This window comes from Poecile atricapillus, chromosome Z (assembly GCF_030490865.1).
Source record: "Poecile atricapillus isolate bPoeAtr1 chromosome Z, bPoeAtr1.hap1, whole genome shotgun sequence".
NCBI lineage: Eukaryota > Metazoa > Chordata > Aves > Passeriformes > Paridae > Poecile > Poecile atricapillus.
The window spans coordinates 37,207,875-37,226,054 of NC_081289.1; the positions used below are offsets into that span (position 1 = coordinate 37,207,875).

General features: G+C 36.4%; 1 protein-coding gene across 1 annotated transcript in view; it reads right to left on the reverse strand.

Annotated features, from left to right (window-relative positions):
* Nucleotides 1–18,180, reverse strand: part of LOC131572569 (otogelin-like protein) — a 90,583-nt gene that overhangs the window by 61,224 nt on the left and 11,179 nt on the right. The window contains exons 9-21 of the mRNA XM_058825818.1: nucleotides 15,410–15,537; nucleotides 14,674–14,780; nucleotides 12,357–12,463; nucleotides 11,542–11,667; nucleotides 10,739–10,847; nucleotides 10,483–10,529; nucleotides 9,015–9,160; nucleotides 7,297–7,420; nucleotides 5,531–5,708; nucleotides 4,687–4,811; nucleotides 2,690–2,899; nucleotides 1,659–1,824; nucleotides 521–595 (exon numbers count right to left, since the gene is read on the reverse strand). Coding sequence (XP_058681801.1) covers nucleotides 521–595; nucleotides 1,659–1,824; nucleotides 2,690–2,899; nucleotides 4,687–4,811; nucleotides 5,531–5,708; nucleotides 7,297–7,420; nucleotides 9,015–9,160; nucleotides 10,483–10,529; nucleotides 10,739–10,847; nucleotides 11,542–11,667; nucleotides 12,357–12,463; nucleotides 14,674–14,780; nucleotides 15,410–15,537 — 1,648 coding nt within the window. The remainder of the gene's footprint in view (nucleotides 1–520; nucleotides 596–1,658; nucleotides 1,825–2,689; nucleotides 2,900–4,686; nucleotides 4,812–5,530; nucleotides 5,709–7,296; nucleotides 7,421–9,014; nucleotides 9,161–10,482; nucleotides 10,530–10,738; nucleotides 10,848–11,541; nucleotides 11,668–12,356; nucleotides 12,464–14,673; nucleotides 14,781–15,409; nucleotides 15,538–18,180) is intronic.

Here is an 18,180-nt window from a genome sequence, read left to right on the forward strand (position 1 = left end):
CATGTTTATTTAAGGGAAAAATATTTTGTAGCCACCACGTATAAAAGATTATACAATTCAACCTAATTTAAACAATAGGAATTAGGGGAAGAAAGAGGATTAAAATCCAAAAGCTCGAGTTCTGCTCAATATTTCACTGGTATTTTCTAATTCCTGATCTGTAGAGAGGGCCTAAATTCATAGTTTGTGTTCTATGTAATTTCCTAATTTCCATTGAAATAAAAAAAATCTGAGTACAACCCCTGTGAGAATGGAGGGCCAGGTGATTCAGGATGCAGGCAGTATAACACAAAAAACTTATCCACCATGGCTTGCAGAATTTTCTAGAATTATTTTGTTAAAATAATCAGGTACATAATCCAATTTATACTAGGCTCCCTTCTACTAAGTGTGGAAAAAAAATTTTTAAAAAATCTTGAAACAATAAACTTTCAATCTACATGAGAAAAATTTTCAAACCACTTAAAGTAGTGTCCAAACTGTGATACAAAAAAGATAAAACTCTTGCACTCAAACCTACCAGGAGCCTGTTGGAGTAGGAAGGATTTCTCCAGGCTGGAGGGCTTTGCCTTTGTAACGACAATGACAACCAGATCTATTAAAAGAATATTCATGCATTTAGGTAGAAAAACAAGATGAAATGGGATTTAAGGGCCCTCTATTTATCAAGCTGTTATGATATGCAGGTCACATCGTAATACTAACATAATTCATCAACTCAACTCTTGGATGTACAGTATTCTTTGAAAGACAAAAACTTAAAGATGACACTCAGACTGTATTGAAGTCAGTGGCAAAACTCAAATCATCTTCAACAAAGCCAAGCTTTTTTTTCCTCAGTTTCTGTGCTTTATATTTGCTGTTTCTAATTCTGTGCATTATTCTAATAGAAAGAACTTTTCCTTCCCAGTTATGGGAGTAGAATGAAAACTTGCAGTTCCCATTCAAAGTATTGTTAAAATCATGAACTAGAGCAATTATCATAGCAAAGTCTGTTAACTCTGCGATAAGAGCCAGATGGGTTAGAAGTAGCAACAGAATGACTTAGAAACCATGAAAAAATGTGCAGATAAGAAGTTAGTTCAGTCTTGAATAGTTTAAAACAGTCTTTATCCCTACAGTATGAACTTTACTGATCTTTTCAAAATATATGTTGCAATGAACAGAAATAACTCTGTAACTACCCACGGTGGTAAGCTATAAAGTTTTGTATATGCAACATACTAAAACTATTTCCTTTCATTGACCATTTCCTCCCATTTAACTGAAAAGGTTTGCATTGTGAGACCAAAGACACTTCTAGCTGCTCTTCCCATACTTTCCCTTACTTTATAGTGCCTTCTCGCTTTTTTTACAAGTGCTAAACTTGGAAAACAAAGTTTTCACATAAAAATACTATCCCACAAATTAAAAAAGCTTCACGACCCTTCTCTAAAGCAGTTTGACACTAAAGTGAAGCAGATGTATGTACACACATACATCTGTGACAGATGAGGCCTCACTATTGATTAGTAAGACAGAACATTAAATCTTCACACACTGTTTGTTATCTTCTCTAGGCAGTCTACATCTTGAGGGAAACTGCAGCAAAACCACTTTAAATCTTGCTGGAAAGAGGAAAATGCGCCCATACATATATTCCATTTTTTATTACTTACATTGAGACACAAAAGTTGACCGACTCTTCAAAATACTTCCCATCAGGACAATTACATCCTTCTGCACAGTCATCAGCACAGATATTTGCCACAGAAAGTGAAGCACAGGAATGTTTACAAAAAGAAGAGCACTGATGATAAAGCATACCACTGTGACACATCACAGCTGGAAGGAAAGAGTAAGAAAGAAGGGAGAACAGCATACTCTTAAAATATGAAAAATAGAAGACAAAGCAGTATATCATGGAAGTTCAAAAAAATCAAAGCAAAGTGGTCTCTTGTTGCACTGGGTTTAGCTGAAATGCATGAGAAACATATGCTGTTTTACCAATTTTTTAAGTCAGAAATATTTAGATTAAGGTGGGTTTGTGTTAAAATAATTCTTTGACTGGAATAATCAGTTTTTTAAACAGTAGCTTTCTATTCTTTCTATATGTTCAGTTGGGCATTTATCTAGTAATTCAGACTTCCAAGAGAGGAAGAATGGTGCAGCTAAGGCTGAGGCATTGCTATACGGCTTAGAAGCAGAAATACAGGAGTTGGATTTCACTAGCCCTTGTTAGTCCCTTCCAACTTATGACAACCTAAGATCCTGTGAAATGCTTTGCTTTAAATCATTAGTGTATCCTACTTGTCCAATCAGTAGTGCCCACCCTGCTCTGCCAACCCTAGGAAACCCGTGACAGCCCAGCTTGCCTTCTCCTAGGGAATGGCTCCACTCCTGCCACTCCCTGACTACTTTATCCTAATAGGGGCTTCCATATGACTTAGGGCTTAAAAGAAAGTATTGCATTTCTCTGTGTGACCAATAGAAAGGGCAGACACCTCCCTGTCTGTGAGGTAGCTCAGGGGCCCAAATTCAGATGCCTAATGTAAAGGCTGTTACCATTCTCCCCCAGTACATCATTACACCATGGCACAAGTCTAGTTTCCAGGAAAAAGAAGCCAACCCCTGTATTTTGTGGAGTGAATGAAATTTGTAGAGTTTTACACATTGCTAAGAGATCTTCCATTGTGGAAATGCTACTCACCGCAGTAAGAAACATGAGATCTGAAGTCAACAATGACACCGTGCTTGCCACAGACATAAGCATAGTGTGCCAAAGCATTGCACAAGCAGCTGCTTCCACATTTGCAGGCATCGAAGCGGCAGAGCTGGTAGTACAACCCTGGACTGATGTAGGCATGGCAGGGAGCAAAAACATCTTGGTTGATGACATCACAGTGAGATGCATACCCAGCTAAGAAGAGGTGACATTGTTTTAGCCAGATCCATTTTAATATAACAATTAGTCAAATGAATAGCACGGCATATTAAAACCAAACATAGCCAGCTGTGCAATAAACACTTGCATACAATGTCTTTCTGTAAAATTCTATAGCTTAAAATTGATATTACAAGCAACTCCCTCAAAAGCAAACTTCGCTTAAGATAAACATAACCGTACTAAAACATTTATGCCTTTCTCTTATAGCTCAGGAAATTTAAATGCCAAAATAATATATTTCTAAAGAATAGTTAAAAGAGTTCCCCAAAGCTTGGAATATGGTTTTCCTACTCGACATTCATTTAGCTTTAACATCAACAACGGCCATGTACTTCCAGGCATGTGGTCTCAGGAAGTATTACAAAGTAGAGCTCAAGGGCGTGCAAATCCCAAGCTGGCCATACACATTCTAGCAGCAGCAAACCCTCCTCCGGCCCTCTGGCCACTAAAGCAGACTACCACCACAAGTGGTGGAATAGCTAAGGAACCCTGATGTGGATTATTATATTTAAGCCACTTTTGCTGCTGAAAGAATGCACCTCCCCTTCAACCTCCATGTTCATTTCCACATACACATATTGACAGAAGAATTTCACATTTATGGATTCTCTCAATATATTAGATTCAAGGACTGAACTTGACTCAGTTGAAAATTAACCTGACAAAATAAGTAACCAAGCAAACAACAATTATTTTTTTTTTTAGTTTAATCAGGTAATTATCATCTCAGAAACAAAAAAGATGCCTGTGCTTGTAGCATGGTGTGGATCACTTCACTCTCCACTGCTTTTTTACAGTGATTATTAGAGGATCATAGGGAAATTTGAGTTGGAAAGGACCCTCAGAAACTCATGCAGTCCACCCTCCTGCTCTAAGCAGCTCACATTTATGTCAAACTCCACTGAGCTAGCACAGAACTGAGGGTGAGGCATGAAGGCTCTGAGCTGTTCTGTCTGAGATCTAGAATTTTAGAAGACAGACAAGAAAGGCATAAAAAACTCCTAGAATGCCCCACATTATAAGAGATTTATTGTTATTCTAGGCTTGCTTCAACAGGCTTTAAATATGGATAAATCCCAGATTCTTAGTGAGATCTAATTTCTGAAATATTAAAAATATTAGACTACATTCTGTCACAATTGGCAACTACAGTCTACCCATTGTCTTCATTAATTGAAAAGAGCAGCAATGCAAAAACGAGACAGTGAAAGTTCAACACAAGCTGGTAGGCATGCCAACCAGCCAAAACTAAATATTTTCTCAGGAATTTGAACAAATTCAAGCCTCTCAAATTGTCTGCATCAGTTTTTGTCAGAGAACATAGCTGGAGGATAAAGAAATTTTTAATGCAAATAAGCATTGAGGACTTTTGATCTCAACACTGTCTCCTGTACTTTCTGTAGCAATCATACATCAATTCTTTCTTCTCAACTGGCATCATTTACAGAACCATAAAAGAGCTAAAAATCTGCATGTATATTTAGTACTCATAGCCAGTAGGCCCAGCACCAAATGACCAACTAGCTTTTATTTATCAAGTACTTACATCATTTTACATGCTAAATGTATGGCAAAATGGTATTTGCCTAAAAAAAAAAAAAAAAAAGAAAAAAGAAAGAAAAAAAGAAAAATAAATAAAGAAAAGAAAATGCACATCTAAACTGAAATACATGTATGTGCAACTTTTTCACAGAGAAAATAAAAACTGTCCCATAATAATAAGATACATAATAAGTCCAGACTCTGATGTGAAAACATACCATTTTGCTGATTCATGTTGCAGGGATCAACCACAGGAATATTGACAGGCATGGAGCAAGCTGAGGATACTTTCCATGCATTGGCATGAAGTTGAGGGGTCCCTTCTATCATCCCTGCTGGAGATCTGCAAAGGAAAATATCAACACTGCAAGCATCCTGGGTCTACATGGGTAAGGATGCAAGCTCATTAAAAAGGCTTAGATGCATATTCACATTGAACAGTAAATCTGCCAAAAGAATTTCCTTCTCTGAGGTACAAAAGAGGAGAGGGCATGTGAAACTTTTTCCTCAATATTTTATTTACTTGAAAATGTTCCTAGATTCCAAGTCTGCTGTGCAGACAAGTTTAGTGACATTATAGCTTGAGGAAATTTGGAGGAAATAAGGTTAAAAAGCAAGGAAAGTGTGCCCTTCTAATTAAAATATTCCTGTGGTTCAGAATTACATTGCTTTTACATTGTAACTTGATGTGGGGAGGAAAATCAAGCAGTAGTAGTTGTCTATTATGTAATTATCACCCACTTCTTATCTCAGTGCTCATATATTTGCTCTGAAGATAAGGGAGCATCAAGACAGGGAAAAGTGCATTCAAATAATATCATCATCCAGTAACTTCTACAAATAATATGGTAGCTTTTTTAATTACTTAGCAAAACATCTGAGAATGCCTAAATTTTTTGAGTTTCATATTTATAAAAGTGGCTATTTTAATAAAGACATTTTATGTTGGTTAGTTTAATAAAGTTTGATCACATTAACAAAATTAAATACTCAGATGATTATGTTCAACAAAACTTTTCACTTGTTATTAAACATGATATAAATGTACAGCATGCAACTTACAGAAAATCATCTCTTAAATTTCCATTGTACGTTCCACATAGTCCTAATGTTCTTCTCTTCCATCTGACATCAACTTGAACATAGATCCTCTCTCCATCTTTAGCAAACAGTATCTTCAAACCAAAACTGGTTTTCAGTTGAACAAAGAAAGAAGACACATTCTGAATTTCAATAGCCCCTGAGCATAGCAAAAGAAGAAGAAAAACAAAGTCACTGAAACACAGCTTCCAGGTTGTACTGGTTTATCCATTAAGAAAAAAAAAATTAAAACCCAGAAATTAAATGAAAAACTGTGCACAACCTCTCCATCAGACCATCATCCTCACCCATTCTCCATCTGAGCTTATTTCCAGTAACATCACAAATCAGGAATTCCAGCTACTGTTGACAGTAAAAAAATCTCACACCTTTCTGTATCTGTGAGTTATCTAGAAACCATGTTTGCATCTGTCTGGTTTTTTTTATTTTAGAAGAAAGAAATGCAACTGCAAGCCTCTGGCAATAAGAAGGCAAGACAAGAAACCTCTTGTTTCTTAGTCTGCAGTGATATTATAAAAGTAAGAAATGTTTGTAAAGTGTATTGAATCTTTAGATAGAAGGTTCTCTCTTACCACTACTGACATGACATCAGTATAGCTTCTTCCTTGTACTGCATGTGAACTGACCCCCTATCAAATTCCCAAATTTCCTTCCCAGCAAATCTATTATGCAAGGAAATGGAAATTTCACAGTCACTGCATTCATTTGCTACACATTGTTGGGCTACTTGCAGCTGAAGGCCTAAAGTAGATCCACCTTCGTAAGCAGCCTCTACACATGCACACACACACAGACTCAGGTGCATAAACTGAGAGAGGAAGGTAAAATCCTTAAAGATGTCCTTAGGGAATCAGACTTACTAGAGACACACAATTATTAAGAATGCGACACCGAAATATTTTTAATTGCTTATATTTGCTGCAGACAGTGTAAAGAGACAAGAAAGTGAATAGAGACTAATTCAAAAGAAATAAAATGAAGTTAACAATCAAATTATGAATCAGCATAACTGAGCTATGAAGCTCATTGCCATAGGAAGCTGTGAATGCCAAAAGTAGTACTGTGACTGGACAAATTCTATGAAGACACTACTGCAATCACCAACATCAGACTCACTAAACTCTGTTTTGCTGAAGGCTGGGTAAGAATTTTACTCTCACTTTACTCTTTCAGTGAGAGACTAAAATTTCAGTAACTGGTCACTGTAAATTTCAAAATTTAGCAATATCATTTCTATCCTCACTGCTTGATTTTACAACGTGCTTTTAAGGCTGGTTTATTTTACTATACTTTCTGAAGATGTGAAGTAACCTGTCTGAAATCACAACATAAGTCAGCAGTGAAAATCAATATAGATCTCATGGAGCAAATAGATTCTATTCCATTCTATTTAGTCTAAAAAGTTTTGAACAAGCATCAAGGTCTCTTCACTTCCTTGCTTTTTCTTACCTCTCTGCCCCTATACACAAACAAAATGAGTGAAGTTTCTAGGTACTCTGTAAGATAAGAAATGCAACGAAATGAAGGCATAATGAAGAACTGTTTCACAGACGATAAAAGTAAATTTCTATAATTTTTACTAATGTTCTAAGAAATAATTGATCATGTCCTTTTATAAGCTATGTTTAAAGAAATTCTTTTTTCATAGACTGATATTATTAAAAAGTTCTGGAGCGTATAAGAGACAGAATGAGAACTCTGGTAATTCTTCTCCATGCACTTCTTACCATTGAGGTTAAAAACTTGGTTAGGGACAGTTTGGATTTGACCATATCTTGTGAGAGTTACTTGTTTCCTCACATCATCTTCAAGAACTAGTGTTATAGACTCAATACAGGCGTGGTCAAAGTTCTAAGTAGAAACAAGTTTCACCATCAGAAACAGGTAATGACATTAATAATATTGTGGAAAATAGAACCAAACAAACAGGGAAAACAAACAAACAAACAAACAGGGTTGGGGGGAAACCATATGGAAAGGAAATATCAGAACTGCTATCAGGTAAATCAGCTGTAAACTATTGCTCAAAGCATTAAACAAAGCACTCAAAATTGTATGGACAACATAATAAAATATTTTTTATGTATAATCTCTATATGCTAGGAGAATGCATTTTAGCTATTATGGTAGTATAATAGTAGGTGGACAGAGGTCCCCAGGTACTGATACTGGGTTCAAAATTCCATATTTGCATGGCCACCCTGGGTACTGCATATTGATGGGTTAACCATTGGTAGAGCAAGAGTATGACCCTATCTAAATTAAGCTGCTGCAACCAGAGCACAAGTGCAGCAATGCAGGAAAAAGGAACTTTGGCACACATTAAGGCGTTTCTCACCTTGAAATGTAGTGATGATTTCTGATTACAGACAAAAAGGATATAAATTCTCCAGTATTACATTACAATAACTTATAAATACCTGACTATTGAAAAATCATGACCTATAAACTATGTCACACACACACCATTTTAGTGTGCAATCCAGGCAGAATTTATGAACCCAAGTACAGGACAAAAGTCAACACAGAATTAGCTGAAACCAAGTGTCTTATGCTCCCCAGGGACCCTTCTGTATTCATCCAGAAACTTTTTGAGGTGCCTACAGTTGTACAGAACATTATTACCAGTGGCAACCTTGTTTCTCAGAAGCTGCCTAACCAACCATATCATGCTTGAGGCCAGCTGAAATACAGGAACAGCTGTCTCAACACCTATGCAGGAGAAGGAGGTGCTTACAAGAAAGGCAGAGAGGCACCAGCTCATAATCAAGCTTTTGAAGGGAGGACATGAGAGACAGTCCCAGAGCAGGGCATTGCTCCCTGCTGAGGTGTTCAGACATCCCTGTCCTCAGCACCTGGTCAGCTCTGAGTCACAGTCTCAAAGCCCCTTCTCCTGAGAGTCTAACAGCATCATTAAATCCACTCTCACAGGTAATTACTCTTTATAAGCACCTTTACTGCTAAAGCCTGTTGTTGAATGTCTCCCAAAATATTTTCAAACAAGTATGTATGGTGCCTAGTTTCAGATGGTTTTCTGAAAAGCATTGTTCCAACAAATTAAATATAAGATATCAAATAAAAATCTAAAGCTACAAAAAAAAAAAAAAAAAATCTTGCCTAAATAGTAATGTATTAAACCTACAGTGCTGCCAACAACAGCTTTTCCAAGGCCTGACATCTGTTGGTACCATAACTAAAGGTGTTTATACAACTTTAATGTGCATAAATGAGTAACTCTTTAGACTTCATCCCTCAGAAGTTGCAATAGCTTTTACAATGGGCAATATAACATGTTGCAACACAATTACAAAAAACAGCTGTAAGATGGTTTCCGTTTATATTTTCTATTTAACATAACCAAGTAGTTTACATTAGAACTCTTAAAAGATTGCCTGAAATATGGATGAACCTGATTGTTTCAACATTTCAAAAAAATATGGCTTACCTGTCCACAAGGTGCTTTTTGTAAAGTGATTGTGAATTTGTTTTTTCCAGTGCCTTTTACCAAAATGTACTGGCAAATCCCAAGAAAGGTAAAATGACGTCCATCAAATGTTGTGAAATGAGAGCTGCCTATGATGGAGCACTCAGCTTGAGAGTAAAAGTAAAAAGAATGTTCACTTGCACAAGAATGTATCATTACTTTGCAAATTATGTAAGAGAGGGGAAAAAAAGAAACTTTCTCCTGATTTCCAAGTATATAACCCAGGCTAACTTTAATCTAACAATAATGGCATTTAGAAACAAATTATGCTAGAAACATTATTTCCAATGGGTACCATCTCATAAAGAACACGTCCATGTGCAGCATCTTTTGTCTCTAACTAGGTGAGATGCCTATGATTAAAATACAAAAGACAATTCAGAAGTATCCTAGAATTTTTTCATCATTTTTCTTCCATGAGCCAGCATAAAAGAGGACAAGCCTCTTTCTCCATCCTTCTAGGTATTATGGAACTGCTTGTTACCACAGGTATGAAGGGGAGCAGGTGTCATCAGGGCACACATTTTGGGGTTTTTGCAGTTCAAATCAGGAATGCACTGCTGAAGCAAGTCTCCAGTTCATCCCCACTTACTGCACTTTCATTCACACCATAAGGTAGCATCAGAGCACATAAACTACTCCTCAGTGGGAGCACATCTAACTTGCTCCCACTACTAACAGGAACTCAGACCCTGGGACCAGACCAAAGTAGTCGTAATGAACTCCTCGCGTGCACACACAACACATCGAGACTGGTTCTCAATGTCAATTCTTTTACATTACAGATCCACTCTGTCAAGCCTTGCTTAACAACTGCTAAGCCTTATTACCTCATTCAAAGAGGGCTCCTTAATTTGCAAAAAAATCTTTTACACAAGCTTCATAATATAGTCTTGTCTGAGACAGACAACTACCAAGGCATTTTCACCACCTGTATGCTGCATGTTCCTCTGTGTAACTCATTGCTGAGACATGCTACCTTTAAAGATAAGGATCATTATTCAAACATGAGCTGCTATTATAAGAGAGAAAATCTATCCCATAGCATCCAAATGATGGTTTTCTTATTACTTACAATAAAGTTGCACCTACAAGTGAGGAGATCCTTATGCCTGGCCTAGGTACTGCACAGGCAGTAAAAATACACCATCTGTGGCAAATAACACTGAGCATAAACAAGAGATAAAAAACAAGAAGTGGAGGTAGCACACTGAGGCAGGGGAAGAAAGTGGGAAAAGCCAAGATGAGTATGGTCAGGCAAATAACAGCTTCATTCCAGCTGGCTCACAGCTACTGTCAATATCCACCTGCTTAATCTTTCTTCCTAAATTGGCAGCCAAAAGCCTTGGATCATATATAGTTCTCTTGTCTTCATAAAAGTTTATCATTTTTGTTATGAAGTGAGAAAAGAATCAAGAAATACAAATACCTGGACAATCATGATCAGTGCAGTTCCAAATGCCACCAACACAAATACTAAAAAGAAATATCACAAAATAAATAGTGTACTGATCTTTAGCAAGACAAGCAGTTTTGAGTTGATGAATATACCTTGAATTCACACAGAATAGCCTGTATATTTTAATGATACACATACAGTAGCTATTATTTAAAATGTGTGACTATGATGTTAAACTAAGTATGGACAGTAATCCTAGAGAGATGAAACACAGTCTTTCACATACCAGTTGCTACATTCTTGTTCAATTTTTGAGCCTACAGGGAAAGCAGTTCCATGATAAATACAAGGACAATTCGACAAAGAGATACAAGTTCCATTTTCCATAATGAGACCTATTGGGAAAGAAGTTAATAAATGAGATATAAAACAAATTAACAAACCCTGAATCACCGCTCTTCCCCCATCTGACGCAAATATTCCAATCTGCCAGAAGGTCATGTCATCAGTCTTAAACAACTACCAGCAAAAACAGTTGCCCAGTGAGTACAGAGAGCTCAGAGCTCAGCTCCCTATTAAGAAATTGTCACTCTGAATTGTTGTGTTATGAAAAATGTCTGCCTTAACCACATAAAACTGTACAGACTAAAAAATGAAAGGATTCTGAAATCTCATTATTTTTAGTCTGTCTAGAACTAGAACGGTTCATAGTCCAGTCAACAATTTTTGTCCAGTACAGGCCTCAGGAACTTTGGTTTCTTGTACAGAGCATGACACATTCAGTTTAAACAAAATTTCTGTGGAGTTTTGAATAATTCAAATAAAGTAGACTAAATCTGTGCAATATCTTATTGTAAGAAGCACTAGTAAAAGCTTCAGATTTTAACTGATATTGCATGCTAAGACACCTTTGTAGATACATGTCTATCACAAAAAAAAGAGCAGTATCACAGTGACAATAACAACAGCTAGGGCAGAATTTACAATATTCATAATTTTCAGGCTTTAACCACAGTCTATTTAGACATCATTATGATGTTGGACACTAGCTTTACACATAGTTTTTTAAATAACACTAACAATATTTACCATCTGGACAGTAACAGCCATCTAAACAGTGCAGATTGCTGCCAAGACAATCTTTTTCAAATGTGCAAGTTGGTGGACAACAACTGATACAGTCACGGTGAACAAAGGTGTCTTCACACTTCTCAGCTTAAAAAAAAACCACATGATATACTGAACATTAGTGCAATTTCTCTTTCCATGCTAGAAAACATTGCTGTCAAATTAACATTGTGCAGTTCTTCTGGTATAGGTAGGTAATCAGATCAAGTGGATGTTCTAGAGGAGTTTTAACTGATGAGCTATGGTGAAGCTCTTGTCAATATTTAAGTCTTTCTTTAGTAAATCCTTGTATCATCTGTCCAAAATAAGCTATAGCTTCTGTGACAGGGAAACATATTCATTTCTCAGCTAGTTCTAAGCCTTGTGCATGAAACTGAGCTGCAATTGATGGGTGGTAATGATAACAAGAAGGAGCTGGATTAACTAAATTAATTCTGTTACAAGGCCAGTTGAGGCTGAAAGGTCTTCTGTGACAAAGACCAACAACAGATCTCCACAGATGTCTCTTTGTCCTAGAACATGATCAGCACACGATGTTTCAAGAAATCCACAGAAACATGAATTTTGTGTGGATCTAAATCATAGTACAATGGCATTAAAATATTCCTCTAGCAAGTCATTGACTTCACTGTTTGCTAGCAAGAGTGAAACTGGCTGATCAGCTTGAGTATCAGGTTTGAGTTTTACAAGGAAAAATATTGTCAAGATGGAATACTTGAACTGAATACATGGGATATCTCAAAGGTCACGTAGCATGCTTTATTAAAGAGTCTTACTACAGGCAGGAAAGTCATCCCTCCAGTCCCGCACCGGGGACCCAGCATGAGAGCATGCTCTAGCGTACTCTGTCACTGCCCTGCAGTATGTTTCATCGTCATCCACTCTGAAATGATAAATAAAAGAATAATCAAGGAACACAAATCCTGTCTACAAATTTCTGCCTTATGACATGGTACTGGATATTTCATGCATAGCTGACACCACTTGGTCATAAAGGCACGTAGGGAACATAGAAAAAATGAATGAGCAATACTGAATATACCATTGTGGTTTTATCATTTGATCTCACAAAACGTTATTTCATTTTAATATTACAACAAGGAATAAAACCACTAGTCCGTTACTTTTAAAAAGGGCTGCTTGAAGTGAGAGAGAAATAGGACCTTTTCATGAAGACAATGGACAACTCAGCACTCTCAAGATCCCCATCTCAGCCCTCTCCCTCCTGCATGATGGAGAAACTCTGACCTGCACTGATAAAAGACTTTCTGGTTCAAGTGAGAACTTCAAGTCTCCAATTGCCTTGAATTTAGATGAAAAGAACATTATTAGTGGTCTTCTGATCTTGTGTTGAAGTTCTCAGAGCCAGAAGTATTATCCACTGAATACTGTGGACAGCCTCAGGGATTTACAGCACAGCCTTGAGCAGAGACAATATTTCTGCCTTAGTCTATACAGGACTGTGTAGTGCATTTTTGCCAGAATCAAGTAAAAAGATATTCATTAATGTTTAGGCAAGTTCAAATTTCATCCAGATGTAAGTCACATGTGATGAAATACCACCAAACTTTCGGTGAAAGTTGAACTTGCAACATTCGCTGTGGAAGATTTAATGCCAAAATAAACTACACATAAACATGACATTTCTATTATAAGCATGTTTATGACAGATCAACTGAGTTTGCCTCTCAACACACAAGATCATGCTTCTAAAATTAATTGTCTTAAGAATATGTTATATTATGTCTGTGTTCTGCTTTCAACACATCTATTATAAAATCAAACACCACTATACTCTGTTACAGTGATCAGTCTCTCCCACTCTCTTTATCTAATCCAATTAAATGGGTCTTAATAGGAAGAATACTTGGCCTATACTATGGCCACACAAAAAGCCTTCATAAACTGACACTAAGCCACAAGAAGAGAGGTCTCTTTTATAAACAAAATAAGCCTAAATTAATTAAATTCCTAGACACACATACTTCAAGGTTTTTAACATTCACAAAATTCACATGAACACACATCAGATTGTTCACAAAAAATCCAACACTCCTTAACACCCCAGCACTGATTCAATACCTTACTTGAAAAAACTAGTTTTCATCATTCTTCAAAAGTCACAGTAAATTCCTGAGTTACACAGAGACGATACAGAGGCAACTCATCTCTTTTCTGAGCAACATCAATGTTTGCCTACAAACACAAATTCTTCCATCTTGACTCTATGGTAAATCAGAAAACTAAACATTCATCAGAAATTAAACTAAAAAGTAGTAATGGATTATACTGAGTGATCCTTATGTTTAGTCTTGTGATCCTTTCTGTGTATTTTTGATTAAACTGGTGATACTCTGAGAATTATATACTCTGCAAAAAATCCTCTTATTTCTGACAATTACTTCTTCATTTGAAAACCTTACTAAAAAGAAAATGGTACATTGCCCAATTATCTCTTCAATTACTGCAGTGTAAGTTTAACTTGAATGACAGGAACTAATCAGGAGTCTGGAGAGCTCAGGGAAAAATTCCAGGTTGCCTACAGTGCCAGCATCTGAGGGGGTGTGACTCCCACCAAAGCAAATGAGCTGAATTTCTTTTGGCAGCTCTGAATTAAAATAAATGGCACCATTTTGTAAAAATTCTACTAATTTGAATGATAGTGGTTACTCATAAAAAAACAGTCCAGCTGTCTGACAACTGGCCCAGCTCCTCCAGTATTGTTGAGATTTCTTCCTAGTATCATCTCTGTGTAGTTCTGCTTCAGGGCCTCCAGATACAAGTTTCATGGGTTTTTTGTGACTAGCAGCTCATCTTATGTCATGAGTGATGCTCCATGAATTTACCTTCCACGTATCTGTCTCGTGTTTCCTTGAATCTATGTAAGCCTTTAGCAATCAAAATATCCCTTGTCAGACTGGTTCTGTGCCCTTTGTTCACACACAAATCACCCCCTGAGAAACCCCGTCTCTTTCATTTTGGACTTGGTTCTTCCCAACTTCCCTCAGTGTTCTTTCATTCTGGTCCCACACAAAAGACTGAGCATTCATTTCATGTGTCAAGATTAAATACACAAGAATTCCAGTACTTTACCTGCAAAGATCATTCATACAGCTTGAAATATAAGAATACGGATCTATACTCTCATGACAGCTGAGAAAAGGAAACTGTAGGAATATTTGGCACTTGAAGAATATGTCCTGTGCATTAAGGAGAATCGGTAAATGGAAGTTAGCCAATACTTTCTGAACAGGCATCATTCTCTTTAGCTTTGCTCCCCCAATCTAAGGTCCTTTATATCCCCATTAAAATTTGAGCATGGTGCTGTCTCAATTTACTATTATATCTCTTTTATTATTCTTCCTAAAATTTGTCCTTTATACCTTGGCCTGCTTGACTGCATGCTGGTCCTAAACCACCTGGGATGAAAAAGTGTGAAATGACCAAGAAAAGCATTTTGTGTCAATGCAGTAGCTGACCTGCAACTATTTCTGCAGTATTTCACAGTCACTAAAATAATGAGGTGTAAGATGCCAGAACTGGAAACTAAGCCCAAGTTTAATGCAGTAATGAAGAGCTATGCCAGCAGACTGGTGCCACTTGGCACATCCAATCTGAGCCTTTGTACTTTTAAGCTAAACATATGAAGAACTTCAGGCACTCCCTAGCAACAGCCCTAATCTGAATCTTTCCCAAAGCCTCAATGCATTCAAGGCTTTTTCAACACTGTGTATATTGTTAGATTCTTGTACCAGCAGTAGCAGGGAAGATTAAGAAAATAGATGCATACATATGCATGTATCTATGTATATACATAAAATATAAATACCTCAGTGGATTCTGCATTGGCTGAGCAAGGACTGGAAAAATCTGAGGCAGTAGGGACACAAGTTATATCATCTGAGGCTTGCACAGCCCAGCTATTTGCAAATTCAGCAATGTCTTCTGTATATTCACCTACTGCATAAAAACATTGGGAGAGCAACAATTAAAAAATTCTCAGCACAAAAACATAAGACAGCATTTCACAATACGAGTCATAAAGAAAAATAATAACTTTCTTTTTTATTTCAGGTTGTATTTTACACTACACTTAAATAAAAATATTGAAAAAACATGACAAGGTGCTGGCTTGGGTTATTTTAAGTGCAATAGCTGATAATTTCATAACAAATATACAAATAATGACAAGTGTAAGGCATTGAATACTTAAGAAATAATATATTTCTTTGAAGCAATTGAAGTCTTTCATCATGTTTCACAAAGGTCAGTTAGTGTTATTATCTCCCTCCTTTTCCCTTATTGTGGAGAGCCCTACAACACACACTCATAAGATGCCCAGCTCTCCTCACAGCATGGACATGGGAGAATTAATGAACAAGATGCATGACCGGAAGTCATGGCAACAGGCTTAGATACACAAACATACAAGAAGGTTGGCAGTAAAAAAAACAGACACAAAATTCCCATATACCAGCAGCAAGAACTAAATTTTACATTTCCTCTGCATTCTTAATTAGTTTTAAAAGGGTATAATGCCTCCACTTTGAAGAATCAGACATTAATTGTCTATGCTATGCTATGGTTATCTATATCTACACACAACTAGGAGACAAGATATTGAAATGAAATCATCTAGAGGGTTTTTCCTTTTCACAGAGCTGTACTATAGAAAACTTAATCTAACTTCTAGCACAAGAGGTACAAAGTTGGACACTGCAATGTGGAAAGCCACAAAGCACACTAATGAGATATATATACTTGGATCTCCACAAATAAATTCCTATAAACTTCTAACCTTCAGTCTGTTTTACTTATAAGTGAGGGAGACTTAAAATGTTTCTTCCTCTCTGACAGAGTAGTTCTTTCTGCAGAAAACCATTCCCAAACATAAAAGGCTGGGGTTTGATCTGGAGGTGAACCTGTCGATATAACTCTTCTTCTATTAAAACATTAAAAATACTTTATGTACTTTTTTACATGGCTTAAAAAAAAAAACTAAGTCTTTAAAAAATACCACAAAATAAAATCTTTGTCCTTGAAACACACAGTTCTATACACAGATACAGTCTTGCATATTAAAGCAATACAAAGATGACATTAAAGGTGAAGATAAGGAAACAGAAAATGAGGGGTTTTTTTAACTGTAATGGAATATGATATGCCTCTCAGCAGCTTATTTATTTAGTCATTACAAATAATGAGCATTTGGACACAAGAAGACTCAGGATAGATATAAGAGCTACCTTTACACTACTCAGGGAAGTAGTTTAGCTGGGAGAGAGAAATCATTATATCAAATGATTGATAAGATTTAGAAATTCTTAGAAAAATGTTGCAGCTTGGTAGGGATCTGAATTAGCAATCTGTTCTTGTGAAGATCTCAGAATTTCATGCTTTGAATTTTCAGAGTCAAGGCACCATTTATACAGCTGGTTCAATATTAAAGTGATTCATTTCTCTCTCAGTTGTAAACTGCAATAATGCTATCATTTCTGATAAAGAAAAATGCTAGATGAAATTATCATGGTGAAAAAATTTAGCTCCAAAAATGAAGACAGGTATGAGCTGGAAATCTTTTATAACAGATAATGCATCAAAAGATACTGAGATTACTGAATTTGAAAGATCACATGAATTCATTATTTCCTCCAAATACTACTTTTCTCTATTATTACACATCAGCAGACTAAACTAGTTATTAAGCACACTGTACTCTAGTGTGCAGAAGTCACTGCACAAAACTTACTGCTCTTATGGCAAAAAGATATAAAAAACTTATACTCCAGCAGATTTTTAAGGACTCTGTAAAGATACGTATAGTGAGCATTCCTTCCCTAAGAAAGTTTAAAAGCTCCACTACCAACCATAGAAAACAGGGAAAAAGTTACTGTGGGATACCTTTTGTGATTTAAGAATATGCAGAGCCATGGGACTACATTCTCTCAGCAGTTAATGGTAACAGTAAGATAATCTAATTTTGTTTGTATAAGAGAGTGAGAAAAATCCTCAAATTTTCAAGCTTGTTCTTGTTCTTTTTTTTTGTTGTTGTTCTTTTTTTATTCACATTAGTTGCAAGTAGGACAAAAGTCCCCATGAAGTACTCCCTACCTAGGTTAGAGAATACAAGTTTAAAAATTTATCTCTGCCTCAGACACAGCACAAAGCAGCTCCTCATCCCAGAGGGTAGTCAGAAGCCCATAGTCCACCTGACCACTAAGGAGATACAAGGAACTCCCAGGAAACAGCTTGGAAATTTACTTATTTCAACTAGGATTATTATGATGCTGCTATAAAAGAATGACTCAAGATGTTGCTCTTCCCTCCATCTTTAAACACAGAGAAAACCATAAATATTTGTTTATGTATTTATTGTTTGAAGGCATTTTCATCAGCTAGGATAAACATACCCCAAGTGCTTTGCTGAGCAAGACGCTTAAATGCACATATAAATACTTTCTTGAACTAGGACCTTTTCCTTTTGCATCTTTAATGAAGAAGAGAAGTAAAAGTAGAGCAGATACACTATTTTACTGAAATAACTGATTCAGGACTGCCTTTTTCCAGCATTATATTTATACAGCACTGTATTTTAAATGA